We start from the raw sequence: 21505 nt of genomic DNA on the forward strand, positions 1-21505 counted from the left end.
ACTTGTAGATAAGTTTCAAGATCATGTAGGTTTTTCTCTTTTAAAAAAAAAGTCCACGTGTCTGATGAAATAGCATGGCATCAGGAAGGTGTGTGTAATTGGCAGCTGTATTCAGGTGTTGTGTGTACTCATCTAATATTACATTATTATTCAGTAAAACGCATATATGATGCTTCTAAAGGCATTCCTTGGTTGGCCCCGGTGTTTCATACTGCTTGTTAAAGCTCCCTTGATTGACTGTGCTACACCATGTGATCAGATTGCTGCAGAGCATTGTGGGGAGGCCCACACTTCCATCCCATTTGACATTAACCCGCTTACTGAGAGTGCAGCTTGTCTGAAATTGTGCCAGGCAATTATTTTCTTATAAAACGAAATATAGATTGCTTAAATTCATGTGGAACCATGGATTTCAGGAAATTCAACTCGAATATGATATTGCAAAAGCACACAAGATCTCACAGTTTCACAGGAAAAAGGGTTGTAGAAGGGAATAGTGAAAAAACAACTCTGACCTGGCAATGATTAACTAAATCTTTATTCCAGGCTAAGGAAGCTAAGCTTTTCAGACCACTCTAAAAAGTTTGGTTGATGCTAAAGTGAAGGATCTCAGACCATTGTCCATTTTAAGAAATTGTAACTAACTTGAGCTCACCACGTCGCAAGGAGCACAATATTGAGAAAGCTGTAACCGGTGGGTGCTGGAATCGATTAAGGATTTTTTGTCAGAAATGCATCAGTCTTAGTTTATTGATAGATCCACCTTGTTTTTAACCTTTTCAATAAATAATATCGTTTTATCATCGGATGGTCGGGTGGAGGATTATCCCATGTCATTGACCATTTTAGTTGATCATTGTGTGAATATGTAAACTATTTTTGGTCCCAGCAAGAAAAGTATCTGACACCTAATAATATGACAAGACATTCAGATCACTCAAGAGAATATGCTGCAGATTTTATTGAAATATTATTTTTTTTGGAATAAACTGAATTTAATATGATTTATTAAGCATGCTTATTGAAATATTAGGTGAAGTAGATTTCCTGAATTCTCATCATTGTAGCTGTGAGTTCTTACTCAGGCCAATCGTGTGAGAAGCCACTGTGAGAAAAAAATACATAAATGATAAAAGTCATTATATTAGAGGTGGAGTTTGGATCACCACCTGACCCATGGCATCAGCACCCAGCTCAATTCACAGTGGACACAGTCACGCTTCAGCACCTATCATCGCTTACTACTCTCCTTCTGAGTGTTTAATTGCCATGTGTCAGAAAATCGTCTATTGCTTAAATCAGAATTAATTGTAAATATATATATATACAGTACACACCTTCTCATTTAAAGATTTTTCTGCATTTTCATGACTTTGAAAATTGTACATTCACACTGAAGGCATCAAAACTATGAATTAACACATGTGGAATTATATACTTAAAAAGTGTGAAACAACTGAAAATATGTCTTATATTGTTGGTTCTTCAAAGTAGCCACCTTTTGCTTTGATGACTGCTTTGCAAACTCTTGGCATTCTCTTGATGAGCTTCAAGAGGTAGTCACCGGAAATGATCTTCCAACAATCTTGAAGGAGTTCCCAGAGATGCTTAGCACTTGTTGGCCCTTTTGCCTTCACTCTGCGGTCCAACTCACCCCAAACCATCTCGATTGGGTTCAGGTCTGGTGACTGTGGAGGCCAGGTCATCTGGCGTAGCACTCCATCACTCTCCTTCTTAGTCAAATAGCCCTTACACAGCCTGGAGGTGTGTTTGGGGTCATTGTCCAGTTGAAAAATAAATGATGGTCCAACTAAACGCAAACCGGATGGAATAGCATGCCGCTGCAAGATGCAGTGGTTGCCATGCTGGTCCAGTATGCCTTAAATTTTGAATAAATCCCCAACAGTGTCACCAGCAAAGCACCCCCACACCATCACACCTCCTCATCCATGCTTCAAGGTGGGAACCAGGCACGTAGAGTCCATCCGTTCACCTTTTCTGCGTCACACAAAGCACCGGGGGTTGGAACCAAAGATCTCAAATTTGGACTCATCAGACCAAAGCACAGATTTCCACTGGTCTAATGTCCATTCCTTGTGTTCTTTAGCCCAAACAAGTCTCTTCTGCTTGTTGCCTGTCCTTAACAGTGGTTTCCTAGCAGCTATTTTACCATGAAGGCCTGCTGCACAAAGTCTCCTCTTAACAGTTGTTGTAGAGATGTGTCTGCTGCTAGAACTCTGTGTGGCATTGACCTGGTCTCTAATCTGAGCTGCTGTTAACCTGCGATTTCTGAGGCTGGTGACTCGGATAAACTTATCCTCAGAAGCAGAGGTGACTCTTGGTCTTCCTTTCCTGGGGCGGTCCTCATGTGAGCCAGTTTCTTTGTAGCGCTTGATGGTTTTTGCAACTGCACTTGGGTACACTTTCAAAGTTTTCCCAATTTTTCGGACTGACTGACCTTCATTTCTTAAAGTAATGATAGCCACTCGTTTTTCTTTACTTAGCTGCTTTTTTCTTGCCATAATACAAATTCTAACAGTCTATTCAGTAGGACTTTCAGCTGTGTATCCACCAGACTTCTGCACAACACAACTAATGGTCCCATCCCCATTTATAAGGCAAGAAATCCCACTTATTAAACCTGACAGGGTACACCTGTGAAGTGAAAACCATTTCCGGTGACTACCTCTTGAAGCTCATCAAGAGAATGCCAAGAGTGTGCAAAGCAGTCATCAAAGCAAAAGGTGGCTACTTTGAAGAACCTAGAATATAAGACATATTTTCAGTTGTTTCACACTTTTTTGTTAAGTATATAATTCCACATTTGTTAATTCATAGTTTTGATGCCTTCAGTGTGAATGTACAATTTTCAAAGTCATAAAAATACAGAAAAATCTTTAAATGAGAAGGTGTGTCCAAACTTTTGGTCTGTACTGTATATATTTACAATTTATATGTATATATACAGTATATAAAAAAAATATTACTTTTGAAAATCTTTTTACAGTTTTCCATATCTTTATCTATATTAAAAACAATTCTGAAACTCTGAAATTTTCATCTAATAGACTCATACATCCTGTTCTTATTCACAGCCGCATGGCCATAGACAGTATTAAGCTGGTTCAGACTCATTGACTTATATAGAAGTACTAGATGGTGGCCCGATTCTAACGCATCGGGTATTCTAGAATATGTATGTGGCCGACCGGGCGCAATCAGCAGAGCGGTGTTTAAATTTGGCGCCAAAATCGCTGATTGGTCGTGGCCGGCAACCGCAACCAATCAGCAAAGCTGTGTTTAAATTTGGTGGCAATATCGGTGATTGGTCGCGGGCGGCGGCCGCGACCAATCAGCGAACCGTGTTAGTAAGGACTGGAGAGCGTGTTTAAATTTGGCGCCAAAATCGCTGATTAGTCGCGACCGCGACCAATCAGCAAAGCGGTGTTTAAATTTGGCGCCAATAATGCTGATTGGTCGCAGCCGGTGACCGCGACCAATCAGCAAAGTGTGTTTAAATTTGGCGGCAATATAACTGATTGGTCGCGGCCTGCGAACGCGACCAATCAGCAGAGGGGTGTTTAAATTTGGCGCCAATCAGCAGAGCGGGGTTTAAATTTGGCACCAATATCGCTGATTGGTCGTGGCCGGCGAACGCGACCAATCAGCAGAGCGTGTTTAAATTTGGCGGCAATATCGCTGATTGGTCGCGGCCTGCGAACGCGACCAATGAGCAGAGGGGTGTTTAAATTTGGCGCCAATATTGCTGATTGGTCGCGGTCGGCGGTCGCGACCAATCAGCTGAGCGGGGTTTAAATTTGGCGCCAACATCGCTGATTGGTCGTGGCCGGCGAACGCGACCAATCAGCAGAGCGGGGTTTAAATTTGGCGCCAATATCGCTGATTGGTCGTGGCCGGCGCTGAACCGACTGTATGACAGTTGTACAGGTACTACCGTCTACAGCGCATGATACCAGCTCCTGTTCTTCCTCCTCCTCCTCCTCTCCCTCATTGTCCCCCAATGCACGTTGGGATGAGATGAGGCTGGGCTGTGTGTAATCGCCCATTATGGCTTCTTGATCTATCTCATCATACTCTGGCTGCAATGCCTCCTCTTTAATTCTCTGCAGAGAGCGTTGCAAAAGACAGACAAGTGGGATGCTGATGCTAATGATGGCGTCATCGCCACTCACCATCTTGGTGGACTCCTCAAAGTTTGTCAGGATGGTACATATGTCAGACATCCAGGTCCACTCCTGAGGTCTTATGTGTGGAGTCTGACCTGAATATCGACGGCCTTGTTGCAGCTGGTACTCCACAACTGCTCACTTCTGCTCACAAATCCTTTGCAACATGTGGAGGGTAGAGTTCCAACGTGTGGGGACATCACACACCAGTCAGTGTCCCGGAAGCTGCAAACGCAGTTGCAACACAGCAAGGGGGGCGGAAGCTGTAGCCGATTTGCGAAAATTAGCTGACAGACGGCGTACTTTGACGAGCAGATCAGGCAACTCGGGGTACGATTTAAGAAACCGCTGAACCACGAGGTTAAGCACATGAGCCAGGCATGGTACGTGTGTGATCTCCCCTCGCCTCAGAGCCGCCACCAGGTTCCGGCCATTGTCACACACCTTCATGCCTGGATGTAGGTTCAGCGGTCTCAGCCACAGATCTACCTGCTCTTTCACAGCTGTCCACAATTCACAAGCAGTGTGAGGTTTATCACCTAAGTAGTGTTGAGCATTCCGATACTGAAATATCGGGTATCGGCCGATATTCGCGGTATCGGAATTCCGATACTTAATTCCGATACTTTTACAATATCGAATACCGGAATCGGAAGTTCCCATAATGCCTGCGCTCTGCAGTGTCTCTGAAGGATGACAAGCTGGGTGGCAGCGCTCAGCTGTGATCCAGCCTGTCATCAGAATGCCATCCGAGCGTGGGAGAATTCTCCTGATTGTTTAAAAGCCGGCGCGCGGTAAAAAGCCGCCGGCTTTTAAACAATCACACAGCCCCATACTGCTTCCCCGCAGCCTTCCACCCCGATCCTCCGCTCCCCTCGCCACCTCCCATCCCGATCGTAAGTTAGGACCGGGCGGGGAGCGCAGCACCAAGGAGCGAAGGACCCGGGCGGGGAAGCCGGCAGTGAAAAGACTTCACCGCCGGCTTTCCCGTTCTGTGCTGCGCTTTCCCGCCGGTTATTTCAAATGAACAGCTGAGGTATCAGGTGATGCCGATCAGCTGTTCATTTGAAGTCGCCGCGGTGCCCTCAGAGGGTTCATGTGAGTTCATGCTTGACTGCATTGCATGAACTCACATGAACTTTCCCACGGCCGCACAGGTCAGCCTCACCTCCCAGACCCGTCATGATTGGTGTGTGTGGGTGTCTGTGCGATGTGTGCGGGTGTGCGCGGTGTCTGTGCGATGTGTGCGGCTGTGCGCGGTGTCTGTGCGATGTCTGCGGGTGTGCGCGGTGTCTGTGCGATGTGTGCGGGTGTGCGCGGTGTCTGTGCGATGTCTGCGGGTGTGTGTGCGCGGTGTCTGTGCGATGTCTGCGGGTGTGTGCGGTGTCTGTGCGATGTCTGGGGGTGTGTGCGTGCAGGCAGACATAGGCCGATGTGACACTACTACTCCCATCGGCCTATGTCTGTCCCCCGTCCACTCGTGCCAGCAGGATCAGCTCGATGGGAGCAGTAGTTCCCATCAGCCTGATCCTGCTATTTAAATTGCCCTACTGTGTCCCCAATAAATGTTAAATACATGTCATTGGTGGCCAGTGGTTACCTACAATAAATTAGTTCATACATTACCTGTCCCCGCCGATCGCCACCTAAAATAAAGTAAAAAATAAAAAACTACACCTATACTCACCTAGACACCTAATTCCCCAAAGCCATCGATCTCCTGTAATAAAATGTAAAATAATAAACCACAACCTTATCCTTACCCCTCCGTAGTAGTCCACGAGTGTCCCACGATGATCTCCAGTTCAGAGCAGCCACATAGAATGTGACCGCTCTGAACCGCTGCCGCTGCTAGAATGATGGGGCCGTAAAGCAGCCCCGTCATTGCATAAGCGGGTTCGCCGGAGTTCAGGCAGCGCTGCTCCGGTTAGCTGCTTTATGGCCCTGCTGTATCGTGAGAAATTCCCACGGTACAGCAGTGCCGTAAAGGAGGTCTCCGGAGCTGCGCTGCCTGAATGCACTCCGGTGACCTCAGTCAGTGGCTCCCGCTGCCGGGAGCGGACGTGTTCCCGGCAGCGTGAGCTTACAGCAGCCATGCACAGCTGTCACCATCTCCAGATGTGACAGCTGTGCATGGGAGATCAGCGCAGGAACATGGACAGGTAACTATTTTTTTTTAGTAAACTAAGAATTAAATAAAATGGTGTGTTTTATTTCAAATAAATTATTTTTTTCTGGGTGTAGTGTGTTTTTTCTTTTTAACACTTTGTAGGTTAGTAATGGGGGTGTCTTATAGACGCCCATCATTACTAACCTGGGCTTCATGGCAGCTGGCGCTGACAGAACCCCAGCCCTTTTACCCCCTGCCACCGCACCAGGGCAGCGTGGAAGAGCGAGGCTAAGTGCCAGAATTGGCGCATCCTATGGATGCGCCATTTCTGGGGCGGCTGACGGCTGGTGTCTCTAGCCTGGGAGGGGGCCAATATTCATGGCAGCCTTCCTGGGCTATTAATATCAGCCCCCAGCTGTCTGCCTAGCCTTTGCTAGCTATTAAAATAGGGGGGACCCCACGTCATTTTTTTGGGGGGGGTCCCCCATTTTAGTAGCTAGTAAAGGCTAGGTATTCAGCTGGGGGCAGATATTAGTAGCCTGGGAAGCTCCGTGGGTATTACCCCCTTCCCAGGCTTCAAACATCTTCCCCAGCCGTCTGCTTAACCTCCGCTAGAGACTAAAATTATGGGGGATCCCACGCCAATTTTTTTTTTAAATAAATCCTTTATTTTAACACTAAATGACATTTGAGGAGTTAATAAAGATGCAGTCCCTAAATTATTATTTATTTTTTAATTAATTTTTCCCAAAAATTTTGACGTGGGCTTCGCCATATTTTTGTATGCCAGCCAGGTACAGCATCCAGCTTCTATGAACGCACCATTTTCAGGGGTGGCTGCGGACTGCAATTTGCAGCGGGGGGGGGGGGAGGGGGGGCAGAAAGCTTGGGCCTCCCTGCGCTGCAGATTCCATCCCCCAGCTGCCAAGTTGTACCTGCCTGGACACACAAATAGGGAGAAGCCCCACGTATTTTTTTTTTTAAATTATTTCATGAAATTCATGAAATAATAAAGAAAAAAAGTGCTTCCCTATATTGTTGTGTCCGGCCAGGTACAAATAGGCAGCTGGTGGTTGGGGGCAGCCCGTTCCTGCCTGCTGTACCTGGCTGGACACAAATATAGTGCGAAGCCCCACGTCAATTTTTTTTTAATTATTTCATGAATTTCCTGAAATAATTTAAAAAAATTGAAGTGGGGCTTCGCACTATATTTGTGTCCAGCCAGGTACAGCAGGCAGGAACGGGCTGCCCCCAACCACCAGATGCCTATTTGTACCTGGCCGGACACAACAATATAGGGAAGCCCTTTTTTTAAAAAATTATTTCATGAAATAATTTAAAAAAAAATTGACGTGGAGCTTCGCACTATATTTGGGTCCAGCCAGGTACAGCAGGCAGGAACGGGCTGCCCCCAACCACCAGATGCCTATTTGTACCTGGCCGGACACAACAATATAGGGAAGCCCTTTTTTTCTTAATTATTTCATGAATTTCATGAAATAATTAAAAAAAAAAATACATGGAGCTTCGCCCTATTTTTGTGTCCAGCCAGGTACAACTAGGCAGCTGGGGGCTGGAATCCGCAGCGCAGGGAGGCCCAAGCTTTCTGGGCCCCACCCGCTGCAAATTGCAGTCCGCAGCCGCCCCGGAAAATGGCGCGTCCATAGAAGCGCCATCTTCTGGCGCTGTACCCAACTCATCCAGGGCCCTGGTGCGGTGGCTCACTGGGTAATAAAGGGGTTAGGGCCAGCTTGGCATTATCAGCTGGCCCTAAGCCCGAAATTCATGGGGTCCCGCCAATATTAGACATGACCACCATGAATTTCTAGTAAAGTATTTAAAAAAAACACAACACCCAGAATAAAGTCCTTTAATTGAAATAAAGACACAATTCTTTATTGTTCTAAATTAAACTATACTTACCATCACGCCCATTCCAGCTGAAGCCAACGATCTCCTGCAATAAAAGAAAAATAATAAACCAACCTCATCCTTACCTTCCCATGGATCCCACGATGGCTCCAGCTCTGCTACATCGAGATGACAGGCTGGACCGCAGCAGAACGCTGCCATCCAGCCTGTCATCCCGCAGACACTGAGAAGCGCAGGCATGCTTGCGCTCCTCAGTGTCTCTCTGTGACGGCATAAAGATGAGCCGAGTTCATGTCCAATGAACTCAGCTCACCTCATGCACGTCACTGACAGCGTGGGAAAATTCTCCTGCACTCAGCGCTTCAGCGTGAGAATTCTCCCACGCTGTCAGTGACGTGCATGAGGTGAGCCGAGTTCATTGTCGGCTCATCTGGATGCCGTCACAGAGAGACACTGAGGAGCGCAAGCAAGCCTGCGCTTCTCAGTGTCCGCAGGATGACAGGCTGGATGGCAGCGTTCTGCTGCGGTCCAGCCTGTCATCTCGATGTAGCAGAGCTGGAGCCATCGTGGGAACCATGGTAAGGTAAGGATGAGGTTGCTTTATTATTTTTCTTTTATTGCAGGAGATCGTTGGCTTCAGCTGGAATGGGCGTGACGGTACGTATGGTTTAATTTAGAACAATAAAGAATTGTGTGTTTATTTCAATTAAAGGACTTTATTCTGGGTGTTTGTGTTTTTTTTTTAACTTTCACTATGGGGTTAGTAATGGGGGTGTCTTATAGACGCCTCTCCATTACTAACCTGGGCTTGATGTCAGCTGGCATTATAAGCTGACATCAACCCCAGCCCTATTACCCCACTGCCACCGCTACAGGGCAGTGGGAAGAGCGAGGCTCCGCCCCCAGCTGTCTGCCTAGCCTTTGCTAGCTATTAAAATAGGGGGACCCCACGTCATTTTTTTTGGGGGGTCCCCCATTTTAATAGCTAGTAAGGGCTAGGTATTCAGCTGGGGGCTGATATTAGTAGCCTGGGAAGCTCCGTGGGTATTACCCCCTTCCCAGGCTTCAAACATCTGCCCTAGCCGTCTGCTTAACCTCCGCTAGAGACTAAAATTAAGGGGAACCCCACGCCAATTTTTTTTTAAATAAATCCTTTACACTAAACTATTCTGTCTGTTATAAATTGTCGGGCACCGATGCTGAATTGCCGGCTTTTTTAAAGAGACGGTGCATGAAAACACTATTATTTTTTTAAATAAATCCTTTACACTAAATGACAAGTACAGTAAGCAACACTGTCACTGTACTTCATATATATGTGACTGACATGTTTCTATCTATCTAATCTATGTGTGAAGCTCTATTCTTTCTGTTGTAAATTGTCAGGTACCGGTGTATGTGTAGCACCCTGAGGATTCGGCTGCTACAGGGGTATTGCACCTCAACCCAGAGGTGTGATATTCCACTCCCGGGTAAGGATGGAGTGTGGAACTGAGCTCAGAAAGCTGCATGCACTACACACATCCCATTTCCGGGGAACAGACCAACGGTACTCCCACTTAGAAATGTGCAGGTACGACCGAGTCTGTTCCTGGCTGGAGTGGGAGGGGGGTGGTACATCCCAAGTAGTGTAGGGGCAGATAGGGGGAGCAGCCTGGGTAAAGATAGGAGCTCATTGGGTGCTGGTCACCTGAGCTCACACATAGAGGGTGTATATAAGGTGGGCACCATCAAAGAACAGGGTCAGTCAGCCACAGTCAGTCAGTCTGTGAGTCTTTGCAGAGAAGTCAGAGGAAGAGGAGCAGAGAAGCCCCAGAGAGAGAGAGAGGAGAAAGCCAGAAAGACCCAGAGGGGGAAACAGAAAAGGAACTCTGAGAACCCAAAGTCCATCAGCGGGTGAAGAGTTGGCATCAGGGTACCGGAACCCAAGCTGGTGGGGGCAAAAACACACCCCAGCCAGAGACCGGAGGCCGTGGGCAGCGTCTGCCACGGCCACCCACCACATCCACCACGAAGGCATACCACGTGGAGGGTCAGGGAACCCAAGGCCAAGGGTCTCCCAACAGAAGGCTCGAGGGAGCTGGACCTGGGTGGATCACTAGTGGGGACGGCCAGAGAAAGGACAGAAGGAGAGCTCAGGGTCATGCTCCGGACTCGCTTGGGGGTTGGCTGGATCCAGGACCTGGTGGATGCAGCACGGCTCGGGAGGTCACTTGAAGCTGGAGTGACCGGAACATCAGCAGTGAGTAAATACCCTTAACTGCATAACCCGACTCTGTCTTCCTTTAACATCTATGCTGCACCACCACAACCCCCATCCTCTGCACCTGACCCCCTGAGGCTATACCCCACCCGTTGGGGGTTATACCATCAAAAGCTGCACCTACACCATCAGCCTCAGCGGACCCTGCTGCAGCGGCGGCCATAGTGACCGCAATTCAACGGGTGGCGTAGTCGACATTAAGAACTTAATAACATCTGTAGGACTGCCACATACAACTGAGTTTGACACCCTGGGCACGGACCGGGTCACAGCCACTCGGAAGACTACAACTCCCATCTGATCCGGCTCCGGATATTCCCCCTAAAGAATATGGCCCAGGGGGTGCGTCAACTTTGGCGTAGTCGGCAGGATTACGTGCCCACAACACCCGGGTACTGCGTGCCTGAAGAAAAGTGCAAGTTTACCTCAAAAAGAAGTCTCCTGCCGGTTCCGGAGGGTCCCCGCCATCGGACCCCATCACCAGTCGATTCCAGCCGGTTGTCCGCCATTAACAGCGTTTTCCCGCCATCTGCAGAGTTTCCCGCCACTGGGAAGCGATTCCCGCCATTTCCAAAGGTTTCCCGCCTTGGAAGAGCGGACGCCATTATGGGCGTGCCAGAGGGTGGCGAGAGGCCACCTCCCATCGTGGGCCAGGACCGAAAATGGCGCCAAAAGTGGAAACCGCCCCCACCAACAGAGACTGTGATGCTAGAGGTGTCTGTCAGCGTGAAAGAACAGCCCCTGGAGCTGACAGTCACCAAGTGGCCCCGGAACCGCCCTCGAAGTGGGAGGAGACGAAAGGAGAGAACAAAGATGGGTGCCGCCTGGAGCAGTCTAGAGAGAGCGCACCCGGAGGCAAGAAGCCTGGAGAAGAGTATCGGAGGAGCTTACCCGGAGATGGCGAGAAAGCAGAGCAGCACCGGCCCGTTGGCCAGGAGCCTGCTAGAAACAGAGGAGGGAGAGCAGAGCAGCACCGGCCCGCTGGCCAGGAGCCTGCTGGAGACGACTGTAGGAGAGCAGAGCAGCACCGACCCGTTGGTCAGGAGCCTGCTGGAAACAACGACCCCACTAGGCCTAGTGGAGGTCCTAGCACAGCTCCCCCGAGACCGGGAGTGTGCACAGACCGCTCTGGAGGGCCTCGCAAGGAGGATGGCCCGGGTGCAGCGAGAGACGTTGGCGGAGTGGAGCCGTGAGATGGCCCAGCAGACCGAGACCTGTCAGCGGAGCACGCCACCCGAGACGAGGAGACAGACCGCCTCTGAGGATGGCGCGGGAGGACTGAAGGCCGGAGACGGCGCCGAGAAGGGAGCCGAACGAGTGGAGGCAGGTAAAGGGGACGTCTATACCCCAGACCGGGAAACCGCGTACCTGCCCCAGCTCCCCGTCGCAGAGCCCGAAGTCTATCCTGCCGTGCCCGTCGCTGCAACGTCACCGCCACAGACTAGGCCTCAAACGGGAGCCGCGACCCCTGTGACGTCACACGCCTCGACCCCGAGCGTGACCAAGCAGGAAGTACCACCAGCCTGGTCGCAAGGCCTAGTACCCCCGGGCGCCGCAATACCAACAGCGCCCCCTACCTCCGCGGAGCCCCCGGCCTGGTCGCAGGGCCAAGTAGCCCAGGGCGCCGCCGTCCTTACGGTGCCCTTTACCTTCCAGATACCCCAGGCCTGGCCGCAAGGCCCGGGCAACCCGGGCGCCACCACCACCGCGCCCATAAGACCAAGAGTGCCGCATCTGGGAGAGGACCTGTACGCCCAGCATACGTGCCCGGATGGGCAGCCATTTATATGGCCACCGGAGTTCCACCATCCCCGACTCCGGAGAGAGAGACCCCTGGATGAACCCCTGATCCCGGCTCCAAAGCCCGCAAAGAGGATCTCGCCCCCGCTAGCGGAAGCACAGTTTGAGTGGGACCCCACCGGAGAAGATCTTATGGGGTTCACTCAAGAGACTCGGGCAGCTGCAGCGGAGCGTGCTGAGTGCTGCCGCCAACAGCTCGAGGACTTCGAGAGGGAGCGGAGAGAGAGGCGGGTCCGGGAACAGCAAGCTCAAGTAAAGAGCGCGGAGCAGAAGAGCCGGGCCAGGAGAGACCCCCGTGCAGCACATAGTCCCCGCACCACCGGGACTGTGATAAAGTTTAACCTGCAGCATGGGTGGGGCTTCATCCGAGACCACCACACCCTAGGCGACGTCTTCGTAACCAGGAGAGACGTTGAGTCCCACCTACCGGAGGGACACAGAGGTCGTGACCTTTACATCGGGGACGAGGTCACCTTCACCCGGCACAAGTGTGCCAAAGGTCCTTACGCCCTCCATGTGCATCGCCTGACGGAGGAAGAGCTGCGGTGTGAGGAGGAAGAACAAGAGGACCCGGACGGGTCTGAAACTAGAGCCAAAGGTAACCATAAAGCAAGAGCAGGAGGACGCCGTCGCTAAGGACAGCGAAGCAGAAGCTGTATATAGTTGCCCGTCGGGGCACAGTAAACTGAAACTGAAACTGAAACCGTAAACTGAAACTGAAACTGAAACTGTTGTTGCTAATATAGTCCCCGTTGGGACCAGCATGTGTGAACTGTTTACCCGTATTTCCCTTAATCCCACTGACCGAGGACTGAGAGCGGTCATTCCTCTCTAATACCTGGCCGAGGACTGAGAGCGGCCATAACCTTGTATATAGTTGCGCGTCCTAAAGCGCCCCCTACCGGTTTTCCAGGAAAACCAGTTTTCCAGAGAGACTGTTGCACTTTACCCGGTCACACGTTGCACAGTGACCGGAGGAGGAGCCAGAGGCGACGAGGATGTTTTAAAAATTGAAATATATAAATATAATGTTTTATATGTTTTATATGTTTTATATGTTTATGCAAAAATTTGTATGTTTTGGTGTTTTGTCTTACAGCCCGAGGACGTGCTGTGATTTACCAGGGGGGAATGTAGCACCCTGAGGATTCGGCTGCTACAGGGGTATTGCACCTCAACCCAGAGGTGTGATATTCCACTCCCGGGTAAGGATGGAGTGTGGAACTGAGCTCAGAAAGCTGCATGCACTACACACATCCCATTTCCGGGGAACAGACCAACGGTACTCCCACTTAGAAATGTGCAGGTACGACCGAGTCTGTTCCTGGCTGGAGTGGGAGGGGGGTGGTACATCCCAAGTAGTGTAGGGGCAGATAGGGGGAGCAGCCTGGGTAAAGATAGGAGCTCATTGGGTGCTGGTCACCTGAGCTCACACATAGAGGGTGTATATAAGGTGGGCACCATCAACGAACAGGGTCAGTCAGCCACAGTCAGTCAGTCTGTGAGTCTTTGCAGAGAAGTCAGAGGAAGAGGAGCAGAGAAGCCCCAGAGAGAGAGAGAGGAGAAAGCCAGAAAGACCCAGAGGGGGAAACAGAAAAGGAACTCTGAGAACCCAAAGTCCATCAGCGGGTGAAGAGTTGGCATCAGGGTACCGGAACCCAAGCTGGTGGGGGCAAAAACACACCCCAGCCAGAGACCGGAGGCCGTGGGCAGCGTCTGCCACGGCCACCCACCACATCCACCACGAAGGCATACCACGTGGAGGGTCAGGGAACCCAAGGCCAAGGGTCTCCCAACAGAAGGCTCGAGGGAGCTGGACCTGGGTGGATCACTAGTGGGGACGGCCAGAGAAAGGACAGAAGGAGAGCTCAGGGTCACGCTCCGGACTCGCTTGGGGGTTGGCTGGATCCAGGACCTGGTGGATGCAGCACGGCTCGGGAGGTCACTTGAAGCTGGAGTGACCGGAACATCAGCAGTGAGTAAATACCCTTAACTGCATAACCCGACTCTGTCTTCCTTTAACATCTATGCTGCACCACCACAACCCCCATCCTCTGCACCTGACCCCCTGAGGCTATACCCCACCCGTTGGGGGTTATACCATCAAAAGCTGCACCTACACCATCAGCCTCAGCGGACCCTGCTGCAGCGGCGGCCATAGTGACCGCAATACAACGGGTGGCGTAGTCGACATTAAGAACTTAATAACATCTGTAGGACTGCCACATACAACTGAGTTTGACACCCTGGGCACGGACCGGGTCACAGCCACTCGGAAGACTACAACTCCCATCTGATCCGGCTCCGGATATTCCCCCTAAAGAATATGGCCCAGGGGGTGCGTCATATGCCGCTGCTGAATTGCCGGCTTTTCGCATAATACATTCTACATTATTCTTAGTTGTTTTACTTCATGTAGAATTAACCTACAAGGAAAGAAAGGGTTTATTTTCATTCCGATATTAGTGTCCCATTGACTTGCATTGGTTTCCGGTATCGGAATCGGCGATATCCGATACTTTTTGAGTATCGATCCGATCCAATCCGATACGATATTTCCTGATATCGGAAGGTATCGCTCAACACTACACCTAAGCTTATGAGTTTCAGCACATCCTGTGGCCGCTTGGCTGCGGCAGTACTGCAGTGCTTCCAGCTTGTAACTGATGTAGTGATATCTGAGATGGAGGCTGAACATGAGGAGGAGGAGGAGGATGATGCGCAGGAGCTGTACACTGTGGGGGCAACTCTGACTGACATAGGGCCCACAATCCTCGGTGTGGGGAGGATGTGTTCCATCCCAAGGTCTGACTGGGTCTCGGCTTCCACTATGTTTACCCAGTGTGCCGTCAGGGAGATGTACCGTCCCTGGCCACAAGCACTTGTCCACGTGTCCGTTGTCAGGTGGACTCTCCCAGTAACTGCATTGTTGAGGGCACGGCAGATGTTTTGGGACATGTGCTTGTGTATTGCGGGGATGGCACACCGGGCAAAATAGTGTTGGCTGGGGACCGAGTACCAAGGGATGGCCACCGCCATAAGGTTGCGGAAGGATTCCGTCTCCACCAGCCTAAAAGGCAGCATTTCCAACGCAAGCAGTCGTGAAATGTGCGAATTTAGGACTGTGGCCTGTGGGACGTTGGCTGCGAATTTGCGCTTTCGTTCAAAGGTCTGGGATATGCACAATTGAACGCTGCAGTGGGACGTGGACGTTTATGCTGTTTCTTGAGAAACTGCCATAGCAAGTGAAGTCTGAGAGGAGGGGGCATCTTTGCATGCAGTATGGACAGGGGATTGCCTTACACGCACAACAGCGGAAGAAGCAGTGGTGACACCCGCTGACACTGGTCGTGGACCCTGGGGTTCGCCCCACAAAGTCGGGTGCTTTGCTGCCATGTGCCTGATCATGCTGGTTGTGGTCAGGCGGTAGTTTTGTCACCCCTGCTGATGCTGGCATGGCAGGTGGTACAAATGGCATTTTTGTGGTTATCAGCAGAGTCTTTAAAAAAATTCCAGACTCTGGAAGACCTACCAGTTGTACTGGCAACATCCCTCGTGTTGGTGTTACGGGAAACTGTTGCCCGCCTTCTGTGTGCGGCCACCACGCTGCTTCTTCCTTCCTTTTGGGGTACTCTGCCTCCCTCCCCCTGTGTGCTGCTGGCCTCGCTCTGCGTGCCCTCCTGCCACGTTGGGTCAGTTACTAGATCGTCCACCACCTCCTCCTCTTCCACTTGCGCATCACGATCCTCCTCCTCACTTCGTGGCAATCGTCATCGTCCACCTCTTGTGACAAATTGCCAGCGTCGACTTCCTGTGGCCGTGGCTGTTCAAATATTTGGGCATCGCAACATGGGATCTCCTCTTCCACCACTTCAAGTGGAGCAGGCGAGGGGCACAAATCTGGAAATGGACCAGTGAACAGCTCTTCAGAGTGTCCAAGTGTGGGATCAGTTGCTGTCTGACGACACTCGGCATGGTGGGAGGAAGGAGCATCAGGGTGAGGAGGAGTATGCGGTCGAGACTCACGGCTACTAAAACTTGACCGTGTGGAAGACAGACCGGAGGTGGTGGTGCCCACGTAACTGGAAGTATTATCTGCTATCCAATTAATAACCTGTTCACACTGATCAGTTCACAAAACTGGTGTTGTAGTGTGCTTCCCTAGTAATTCAGTCAAGAAGTGGGAGCGAGAAGATGTGGCTGTTGGTTGTGGCACATTTTCACCTTGGCCACGGTCCCGTCCTCTACACGCAACATCACCAGAACATCCAGTTCCACGTCCCTTGACACGCGCCTTGCCCATTGTAAATGAAGTAAAATAGCTTACACTATTAATGGCAAAAGGGTAATAGAAAGGAGATTAGAACCGTGGAAGAGGAAAACCACAGTTCTATTTCTCTGGCCTACACCAGACTCTTTTAAACAGATATATTGGTGTCTGAACAGTCAGGGAGACACTATTACAGTTTTTTTTTACGGCAAAAAAATCCAAAAGCAGGATAATACAGAGATTTGACTTGTGGAACTGCAAAACCACAGTTCTATTTCTCTGGCCTACACCAGACTCTTTTAAACAGATATATTGGTGTCTGAACAGTCACAGACACACTCAATTTTTTTTTTTTTTTTGGGGGGTGGGGGGATACCAAAAGGTTATTAAGATGAGTATTTGTACAGTCTAACTGAGGAAAAAAAAAATACAGGATTTAGATGAATTAAAAAAAGGATTTTTCCTTGCCCCTGAGACCGGGGGATAAGTCGAGCAATTTGACCAACAGGAGCACACAGGACTGTAATGCAGCGTTTGCTGGTATAACCACTGCGTCTCCTATACAGCCTGCCTGCCTGCCTGCCGGATATCTGGGATGGATATTAGTCCTGAGAAGGACTGTTTGTTTGATTTGGCAGGCTTTAGAGACCCTACACTACCTATTTCGCACTATATATCTCTCCCTAACTCCGCAGCACTCTCTCTACACTGTCTGATCCGGAGCGACTGTGTCCAAGATGGCGGCGCCCAGTTTTAAATACTCGAGGTGAGGCTGTGCGGCCAGCCAATTACTGTAATGCCCACAAACAACATGGCTGCGGCCTTCCAGTGACTGGCTGGCAATCCCTGCATGTTCATTGGCTCTGTAAAGAGCGCCAAACGTTCAGGGCGGAGACCCGAGCTCCCGCCCGAGTAACCCGGAAATGCTCGGTGCTCGCCGAACATCCCGAGTAGTGAGATGCTCGGGCGAGTACCAAGCAGTGTCGAGCATGCTCGCTCAACACTAGTTATTTTCTGATTACACATTCCTTTTGAAAGAATTTACTAGTATTCTGTAATTAGAGTTTAGTCAATGTAATATGAAACATTCTACAACTTTCTTATACACTTTGGAGACTTTACTAAGAACTGTAAGTATCCCAGCAGATTTACTATAATTTATGGCAGAAAATGGGCTAACTAATACTGCAAATGTTTGACATCAAAAAAAAATTATGAAGACGTTTCCTTTATTTTTCTCTGGAAATATCTGCCTTTCTTCTATTTGGTAATTTATCTTGGCACTTTCTAAGAAACCTGTGACCTCCAAAGCCAGATAACTTTCATGCTACGACTAGCACTCCACTCCAACCACTGGACAATGGAATATCGTCTATTGCTCCACAACCCTGAATGTAGCAGGCCCATCAAGGTTCAAGTTTCAGCAGCATGTCAAAAGACCACTAGAGTGGCTATTACACATATCAGACTAGCTCTTAATGGAAATTTTGTCTTGTGAAGAAAGAACTGATGAGAACTCCCCTTTTCCTTCACTCGCACCTTCTCCCATCATTTGGTTGAACTTGTTGGAGATACAGTCATGGCTAAAAGTGTTGGCACCCTTGAAATTTTTCCAAAACACAAAGTATTTCTCCCAGAAAATGATTGCAATCTACATGTTTTGTTGTACACATGTTTATTTCCTTTGTGTGTATTGGAACAACACAAAAAAAGAGATAAAAAGGCAAATTGGACATCATTTCACACAAAACCAAAACAATGGACCAGACAAAATTGTTGGTACCCTCAACTTAATATTTGGTTGCACACCCTTTGGAATAAATAACTGCAATAAATCACTCCCTCTAACTATCAACAAGCTTCTTACACCTCTCAACTGGAATTTTGGACCACTCTTCTTTTGCAAACTGCCGAAGTCTCTTATATTTGAAGGCACCTTCTTCCAACAGCAATTTAAGATCTTTCCACAGGTGTTCAATGAAATTTAGATCAGGTCTCATTGCTGCCACTTCAGAGCTCTCCAGTGCTTTATTTCCATACATTTCTGGGTGTTTCTTGAAGTATGTTTGGGATCATTGTCCTGCTGGAAGACCAATGACCTTGGATGCAAACCCAGCTTTTTGACTCTAAGCACTACATTGCGACCAAAAATCCATTGGTAATCTTGAGATTTCATTATGCCTTGAACACAGTCAAGGCACCTAGCGCCAGAGGCAGTAAAACAACCACAAAACATCTTTGAACCTCCACCATATTTGACTGTAGGTACTGTGTTCTTTTCTTTGAAAGCCTAATTCCATTTTCAGTAAACAGTAGAATGATGTGATTTATGAAAAAGCTTTCTCTTGGTTTCATCTGTCCACAAGACTCTTTCCCAGAAGGATTTTGGCTTAATCACATACATTTTGGCAAACTGCAGTCTTGCTTTTTCATGTTTCTGCATCAGCAGTAGGGTCCTCCTGGGTCTCCTGCCATAGCGTTTCAATTAATTCAAATGTCGATGGATAGTTCACGCTGACACTGATGGACTCTGAGCCTGCAGGACAGCTTGAATTTCTTTAGCACTTGATCGGGGCTGCTTATTTACCGTTCCGGACTATAGTGCATTGCAACCTTTCAGCAATTTTTTTCTGCCTTCCACATCCAGGGAGATTAACTACAGTGTCATGGGTTGTAAACATCTTGATTATGTTTGAGATTGTTAATATTGTTCAGCAATTGAAGTTCTCAAATCCTCAGACAGTTCTCTTTTCCTCTCTCTGTTCTTCATGCTTAGTGTGGCACACACAGACCCACAATGCAAAGACTGAGTTAACTCCTCCCCTTTTTATCTGGTTTCAGGTGTGATTTTCATAATGCCCACACCTTTTACTTTGACCGGGTGAGTTTAAACGAACATCATATGCTTGAAACAAAGTTCTTTACCCACAATTTTGTAAAGGTGACAACAATTTTTTCAGGCTCATTTTTGGGGTTTTGTGTGAATTGCCTTTTTTTCCTCAGTTTTTATTGTTGTTGTTCCAATACACAAAAAGGAAATAAACATGTGTAATTGCAATAATTTTCTGGGAGAAATACTTCACTTTCTGAAACAATTTCAATGGTTTCAACACTTTTGGCCATAGTTGTATGTCTTTTTTAAGACACATTAGTGAATGTACTGATGAGCCTATGACTTCCAAGTCTGAAACTATTGTTGAAGCTATTTTTCTTAAAATATACTAGTATCAGAATTTGTTATTCTCACCTCATCTAAAGACAGATTAATCGATGCTCCTTGCTTAGGATTCATCAAGGTGAACATTTCTGTAGGGAAAAAGTAATATATGTATCAACTGATGTGTTATGTGATTTAGCATATTTTCTGTTATTACTAACCCTGTGGCAGTGGACACATGTGCTCTATATATTTTTAAATTGTATCTATCAGTAGATTTGTCCCACTACACTGCTGACAGAGCTACAAAAGTCCTATTATAAACCTGTGCACCGAAAAAAGAGAGATAAAGTTTTGATACCTTATGTTCTACATTTGCAGACAAGAGTCCACTGGGCGTTCCTGAAATCCAGAAGTATCCTGATTCTTCTGCTATAAAGGCACACAAATTCCTTCTCTCTGCTGTTAATTGATGTGACTAATGGTGTAAAGCCTCAATGCACCCTATGTAATGGAGGTAGTGCTTAGCTCATCAGTCAGCAGCAGCAGAGGGGAGGAGTTTGGGTACTTTGGTGCTCCCGGAGCGCCCAGTAGACAATTGACTGACAATATGAATGCAATAGATGAGTTATTAAAATTCTCTCTATTTTTTCAGGGCTATATGATTGCCAAAAGATATATGTTTTCCTCTAGACCCCACAGGCTGTAAAATCGGCCTCAGGAAAAATGTTGTCCACTGTTTGACTGATTGACTTTTGTAAAAGGTCCACATCTTTTCGATACAGTATGTCAGCAGTTTCTAAAGTACATATTATGATGTTCTGAAGAACCAAGATGTGTAATACAATGTTTATCTGTAGCTGTGATGTTCATTATGATGTTCTGCAGCAGCTGAGGTCTGAATTATGATGTTTTTTAGCAAGTAAGGTGTGAACTATAGATTTCTACCACATCTGGGATACATTAAAATATACAGTGGGTACGGAAAGTATTCAGACCCCTTTAAATTTTTCACTCTTTGTTTCTTTGCAGCTAAATTCTAAAAAGTTCATTTTTTTTTCTCATTAACCCCTTAAGCCCCGAGGGTGGTTTGCACGTTAATGACCAGGCCAATTTTTACAATTCTGACCACTGTCACTTTATGAGGTAATTACTCTGGAACGCTTCAACGGATCCCCCTGATTCTCAGATTGTTTTTTCGTGACATATTGTACTTCATGATTGTGGAAAAATTTCTTCGCTATCACTTGCGTTTATTTGTGAAAAAAACGGAAATTTGGCAAAAATTTTGAAAATTTTGCAATTTTCAAAATTTGAATTTTTAAGCCCTGAAATCAGAGAGATATGTCACACAAAAGAGTTAATAAATAACATTTCCCACATGTCTACTTTACATCAGCACAATTTTGGAACCAAAATTTTTTTTTGTTAGGGAGCTATAAGGGTTAAAAGTTGACCAGCGATTTCTCATTTTTCCAGCAAAATTTACAAAAAACCATTTTTTAGGGACCACATCACATTTGAAGTCACTTTGAGAGGTCTTCATGACAGAAAATACCCAAAAGTGACACCATTCTAAAAACTGCACTCCTCAAGGTGCTCAAAACCACATTCAAGAACTTTATTAACCCTTCAGGTGCTTCACAGGAATTTTTTGAATGTGGAAGAAAAAAATGAACATTTAACTTTTTTCACAAAAATGTTACTTTAGACCCAATTTTTTTTATTTTCACAGGGGTAACAAGAAAAAATGGACCCCAAAATTTGTTGTGCAATTTCCCCTGGGCACGCAGATACCCAATATTTGGGGAAAAAACACTGTTTGGGCGCACGGCAGGGCTCGGAA

General features: G+C 47.9%; 1 protein-coding gene across 2 annotated transcripts in view; it reads right to left on the reverse strand.

Annotated features, from left to right (window-relative positions):
- Nucleotides 1-946: 946 nt before the first annotated feature.
- Nucleotides 947-21505, reverse strand: part of LOC141257388 (calpain-8-like) — a 260656-nt gene continuing 240097 nt past the window's right edge. For both annotated transcript variants that reach the window (XM_073671884.1, XM_073671883.1), the window contains 2 exons: nucleotides 19750-19808; nucleotides 947-1105 (listed from right to left, as the gene is read on the reverse strand). In XM_073671884.1, the coding sequence (XP_073527985.1) occupies nucleotides 1082-1105; nucleotides 19750-19808 (83 nt within the window). In that variant the 3' untranslated portion in view covers nucleotides 947-1081. The remainder of the gene's footprint in view (nucleotides 1106-19749; nucleotides 19809-21505) is intronic.

This window comes from Phyllobates terribilis, unplaced genomic scaffold (genome assembly GCF_046119375.1).
Source record: "Phyllobates terribilis strain yellow unplaced genomic scaffold, ASM4611937v1 Scaffold_3__8_contigs__length_932513732, whole genome shotgun sequence".
In the NCBI taxonomy this organism is placed as follows: domain Eukaryota; kingdom Metazoa; phylum Chordata; class Amphibia; order Anura; family Dendrobatidae; genus Phyllobates; species Phyllobates terribilis.